The sequence below is a fragment of the Oryzias melastigma genome, linkage group LG6 (genome assembly GCF_002922805.2).
Source record: "Oryzias melastigma strain HK-1 linkage group LG6, ASM292280v2, whole genome shotgun sequence".
NCBI classification, from domain to species: domain Eukaryota; kingdom Metazoa; phylum Chordata; class Actinopteri; order Beloniformes; family Adrianichthyidae; genus Oryzias; species Oryzias melastigma.
Genome location: NC_050517.1, coordinates 4,026,178 through 4,032,177, shown reverse-complemented (window position 1 = coordinate 4,032,177; position 6,000 = coordinate 4,026,178). Strand labels below are relative to the sequence as shown.

General features: G+C 39.2%; 1 protein-coding gene across 1 annotated transcript in view; it reads left to right on the top strand.

Moving 5' to 3' along the window:
• The window catches only part of pik3c2a (phosphatidylinositol-4-phosphate 3-kinase, catalytic subunit type 2 alpha), a 60,564-nt gene that overhangs the window by 41,558 nt on the left and 13,006 nt on the right, over positions 1-6,000 (top strand). Inside the window, exons 13-18 of the mRNA XM_024281125.2 lie at positions 1,315-1,482; positions 1,600-1,714; positions 2,993-3,135; positions 5,148-5,339; positions 5,476-5,569; positions 5,676-5,770. Coding sequence (XP_024136893.1) covers positions 1,315-1,482; positions 1,600-1,714; positions 2,993-3,135; positions 5,148-5,339; positions 5,476-5,569; positions 5,676-5,770 — 807 coding nt within the window. The remainder of the gene's footprint in view (positions 1-1,314; positions 1,483-1,599; positions 1,715-2,992; positions 3,136-5,147; positions 5,340-5,475; positions 5,570-5,675; positions 5,771-6,000) is intronic.

Below are 6,000 nucleotides of genomic sequence, written 5' to 3'. Positions count from 1 at the left end.
GACTGGCATTCAGTGTGACAATTTTTTTAGTGCCGGTTATTACTGACATTTGAGCACGTTATTTTTTTTATTGTGTTAATCTCATTTTTGCGTCGCATGGATACTTCCATGTTCTGCACACCTGGAGGAACATTTTATCCCGCTCATACTCTGGTTATTTAAGTAAAATTTAAAGTAATTATTAGAACTTCAGTTCTGTTATATTTTTAGTTACTTGCTACCTTTTTGGCTAATTTAGGATTTTTTTCAGTTTTTTAAGATAATTTAGAGTTTACCTAATATTTCAGCTGCATGCTAGATGTTTTGGCTAAAGTAGGCTTTTTTATTTTCTATGCTAATTTGGCATTTAACTATTATTTTAGCTACCCATAACCTTTCAGTGTTTTCAGCTATCAATTTCAGCTATCGCCACTAGCGCCTTCAGCGGCCAAATTCAGCTTACATCATTCACACTAGTCTGAATATATGTAGTTTTTTGTTAGTTTAAAGCTAATGATGGATTAGATGTGTGTTTTACATCCACTTTGTGCATGACCCGATTAATCGACTACTTGGAAAAAAATTATCGGTGATTAGTGGACTACTAAAATAATTGTTTGTGGCAGCTCTAATTGTAAGCAGAGAAAAACATGAGAACAAAAAACCCGACCGCTCCGTAGAGGTCCAGGCTCCTTTGATCAGATGTTCAACATTTAAATCCATGTCCTGTAGCTTAGGGGAAAACAGGAGGGGAATCTAATCTGAGCTGCTTGAGGGTGTGTGAGGAGTTGCCCCAGTTTGGAGAGCCCTGTCATTTACTGTGTTTTATCTGCTGTATTCTTGATAGCACGTCATGCTATCTTTTGCTGACCAGAGTTACAGAACAGCTGAGTGTTTTTTCAGCTGGATGAGGAGTATCTCCTGCTTTAAGGACTGTGCTAATCCTAACCAGCAAACGTTCTAGATCTCCACAGAGAATGTTAGGAGTATTTTAGAGGCAGTGGGCCAAACACAGACGAGCAGAAAGCTGCCATCAGAGCACCTCAAATACACCTCACACACCACACTGCTGCAGGGATTCATGCAGAGCAAACCCCAACATGTTTGGGATTCTCATTCAGTGTCTCATTGTGCATCTGCTTTCTGTGATTTGATTAGCAGTAAGTTCTAATCATCAAAGTTAAAGGACAAGCATAAAATGAGTAAAATGAACTGAATTACTGAGAAAAAAACCTTTTAGTTGATGTTCTAATTCTAATCTGTTGGATGTCATCCTGCAGTGATAATGCTGGGAGTGGATCTGTTTGTCGCTGACATTTCTCCTTTCTCTCTCAGGATAAGTTTCCCCATAGCAATAGCTGTACTCCCGCTGGAATCCATACTGAGCCTGACTCTGTTTGGGGTGCTGAACCAGAATGCCAGCGGCTCTCCAGACTCCAACAAACAGAGGAAAGCCCCCGAGCTTCTGGGAAAAGTTTCCATGCCCTTGTTTGACTTCAGACGGTGAGTAGAGCATTTAAAAAATGTATTGATATTGAAATTGAGGGATTTCTTAGACCTAAGCATGAAGTTAAAGATCTGAGCATTAGCCCATGTCATTCATGGCCGTCTGTTTTACAGAGTACTTGCACGTGGCACCAAGCTGCTGGGTCTGTGGACCTGTGTGCAGGGAGCTGCTGCTGCCGGGCCTGCAGGAGGTCGCAAGAGAGTTCCGTCTGAAAGAATAGTACTACAGGTCAGTGACATCACCACATATACTGCATACAGTCTATACCAGGGGTGTCGCACTCAATCACACAACTAGCCAAAATCCAAAACACACCTTAGGTCGCGGGTCGAACAGGATAAACATTTATTAAACACAATGAAAAGAAATTTTTAAACTTTAAAACTGTAACTTTTTAACTTAATTATGAACTAGATATATAATACTACTGTGAATGCTGTAAGATGAATTTGGCCACTGAAATTAATAGCTAAAAACCCTGAAGCTGATAGCTAGCAAAAATATTAGCTTAATGCCAAATTAGCCTAAAAAACAAACAAAAAAAAAACACAAACAAAAAAGCCAAAATCATTAGCATATAGTTGAAAAGATGGCTAAACTTGAAAATATCATAAAAAAACCCAGACCTTGACTTTGACACATGTGGTATACAGGGTTAATGCTGGTAAATAAAAACCTGCAAAAAGATTTAAAGACCCAATCTGATGAAAGTTGTGTTTTTTACACCAGATTGTCTTATTTGTGACTAAGAGCCACTAGGAAAGTAGTCACATTAATCATATTATTTAAGAAGTGTTTGTTTAATGAATCTTAATAAAGACCCACTTTGATGGAAGTAATATTTTTGGTGTTTTTACATTTTTTTGTGGCATTTTTGGATGATTGAGGACATACAGAAAGAAAATAAAAAGAAACTACATTTCTGATCATTTAGTTATTCAAATTGTGCTGAATCAGGAGCAGACAAAAAATACCATTTGAAAAACTTTGTCCTTAAGTAGAAAACTAGAATCAGAAGGTCACAAGCTCCCTCCATTGTGATTCATCCACTGTCAGACAAACAGATCCATGAACGTCTTTGTTTTCCTCGTCTGAGCTGGAATCTGGATCTAGATAGAAACGATACTGCTCATTATTTTTGCTGCAGCGGTAATGTTAGGTTTGGGGTGTGAGGGGCTGTAAGTTAGTGGGAGAGTGTAAACAAATGGATGATGGGAAATGTAGACAGGATTACTCTGTCTCTAAAGCTCCACTCACAACTCGGGTGAATTTTTTAACAAACTACTGTCTCTCTGTAGAAACTTTGTCCTAGAAAATGACTAGTATTTAGATTTTTTTTTAATCTAAAAACAGCATTATCATCATTAAAAGACCTCTGGGAATGAGTTTACAATAAATCAGAGAGGGACTTCAAAGGCAGCATGGATGCATACTTTTGTCTGGTTTAATGTCCAGGTTTTCTGAAGAACAAACTGTAACCAGCACTTGTGTTTATGTTCCCATCAGGTGGATTTCCCAAACTCAGCAGTGGACGTTTTATACGTTGGACCCAAAGAGGTCCCCAGCCCTGATGCTCAGGCACTGGAGGAGCTGGATCCAGACCTCCGCCGCAAACTGGACAAAATCTGCAGCCGAGCGTCTAACTTTGGGCAAGATAACCTTCCTGATTCTAAATGGTTCCAGGAACACAGAATCATTTTCCAGTTTAAAAAGGAGAATTTGGAGTGGTTCTGAAATAAAGAGCAGATATCAGTTAGTGCATGAGGAGCCTGTGATTTTTCTGTCTGATGTGCAAAACAGATGTGAAGCTTGTATAAACACGAGAGCATTGAACCGAGTGCAGCAAAGTGTGATTTATTCTCATATTTCATTAAAGATGTTTGAACAGAAGTTTGCCCAAAATGTAACCAAATCAGCTCATTCATTTTTCTCTTCATATTTCATGTTAGTTGGTGTTTAGTAGATTCTTAAATCAGTCTCTTATCATTTGAATGTACCACCAGGCAGCTCAGCCCCTCAGATTTTGATGGATTTAGTACGAGATTTAGAGGACGGCGCTCAGTTTGTTAGCAACAGTTCCCTCATGAACGCTTGTGTTTCGTCTGCTTGTGTGTCTTGTTTTCTTCCAGCTAAATGCTCTCGTATGCTCGCTGCCAGCCAAATCTCCTCTCCACGCTGCCAACATCCACAAGACTCTGTGGCCCTTGAGCACAGAGCACTCCCTCTTTGGACCAACGCCGCATGTTTGCTGTCCTGCCCGTTCTTTTTTCTATCTTCTTGAAAAGAGGCCTTTTTGCCTAATTGTTACATGACATTAGTGTTTGTAAGATTATTAGAGGGCTTTGTATTTGCTTGCAGAACATCAAAGTCAGTTTTACATTTAGAACGAATAGCCGTACGACACAACTGCGTATAACTTACATTATCCTTACAAATACTTAGCAAAACACTTACTACAAGCACAACAATTATATGTTCTATTTTCAATGAGATCCCTTAAGGTGGCTGTATCAGCCTCAAGGGAAATGTAAATCACACCTGCGCTCTCCTTAAGGTGCAGTCACACCAGTCTACGACCCTCCACAGCTCCCAACAACCCAGACCCCGCTGCACCTGTACAAGGGTGCATGTGACGGAGGCTTTTAGTATTGTTATAAAGTTTTAAACATATTCATAGTCACCTTTACTCTTGAAATCTTTCACATATGAAATGAGGCCTAGTGGAAGAGAATATTAACTAGAAAAGTTGCATTACCTGTGATAATGCTAGTATGGATGCTTTTTTTTTGAATATGCTGAAGAAATTGACTGTAATTGCTCAAGGGATTTGCTGAAAATGCTAAAGTTATTTGCATACTGCTAAATTTCCTAAATGACTTAAAGTTACAGAAATTGCATTAAGTGCACAAAAATTTTGAAGAATTTCTTCAGAAAAATTCTGCCAGATTTTAAAATTGCATAAAGGTAAGAACTCCGAATTAGCCCGAAACCTCAGTAGATGCCAAATTAGCCAAAAAAAAGGGGGTTTTGCTCAAATGTTAGCTTACCTCCAAAAAAGCCCAAAAATCCTCAGTAAAAAGCTAGCACATTGATAAAATATTAGCTTAACTCAGAATTAGCCCAAAAAAATCCTCAGTAGATGCGAAATTAGCCAAAAAAGCTAGCACAGTGCTAATATAATAGCTTAACTCATAATTGTTTCAAAAATCCTCAGTAGATGCCAAATTAGACAAAAAGGCTAGCACGTTGCTAAAATGCTAGCTTAACTCAGAATTAGCCAAAAAATCCTTTTCAAATGCTAAAAATCATTAAAAAAACTTTAGCATAATGCTAAAACTTCAGCTAAACTCTAAATTGGCCTTAATCATTATTATATGCACATTCGGGTAACATTAGAGATTCCAGAGTAAATGGAAACACCGCGTTTCAAAAAAAAATAAATAAATAAAAAAATACACCAGGACAAGCGCATGCCTCTCTAACTGACATATGTTGTTGCTCTGTTTTGTGAGAATCCTTATTTGCATTTCCGTTGCAGATTTACTATTTTCTAGTCTTGGACTTCTTCTCTGTTTTCTTGGCTGTGAACTCCAGATGACTCATTTGCCTTCAGAGCGTTCAGATGAAGCCTCCTCTCTGACCGGCCTCTTTGTTTCTGCAGACTGAAGCAGTCAGACCATCAGCTCCTGTGGGACCACCGACTCCACTGCCGCAGGGACCAGCCCAGCAGCCTCCCCAAAGTGCTGGCCAGTGCACCCAGTTGGGACTGGGCCAGCATGGCTCGCATCCACTCGCTGCTGCACCACTGGCCCACCCTGCCCCCCGTCACTGCGCTGGAGCTGCTGGACTCAAAGTGCGCACAGTACATTTTCATTTTCTGATAGATCCGTCGATATAATAATGAAGCGTTTTATGTTCATATTTGTTTTCAGAATGCATTCAGAACCAAAGTTCTTTTAGAATATATGTTGACTCTCATTTCTTGGTAGGTTTGCAGATACTGAGGTGAGAAGTGTGGCTGTTAGTTGGATTGAGAAGAGCTCTGATGATGAACTAGCTGACTACCTACCACAGCTAGTACAGGTACAACCATCAAGACAACCCACACCATGAATTTGATCACTTATGAGTTGTAGTATGGTATCTTTCAACTTTAACTCAAATGTCTTTCTTTTGTCGGCTCTTTCAGGCACTAAAGTTTGAGTGTCACTTAAGTAATGCCCTCATCAAGTTCCTTCTATCCAGAGCACAAGGAAACATCAATATAGCACATTATCTTTACTGGTGAGTCTAAACCACATGTGTCAAAGTCAAGGCCCGCGGGCCGGATCCGGCCCTCCGGGTAATTCTATCCGGCCCTCCAGATCATTTTATTTTATTGTTATTAATGGCCAGATGTTATCTTGCACTTATTTCTAACTTGTATAATTTTGACAAAATATATTTTTATGGAGAGTAAAATATTGAAAGTTATTTAAGGTTTAAGATGATTTATTCTGGAATAATATTCCTGC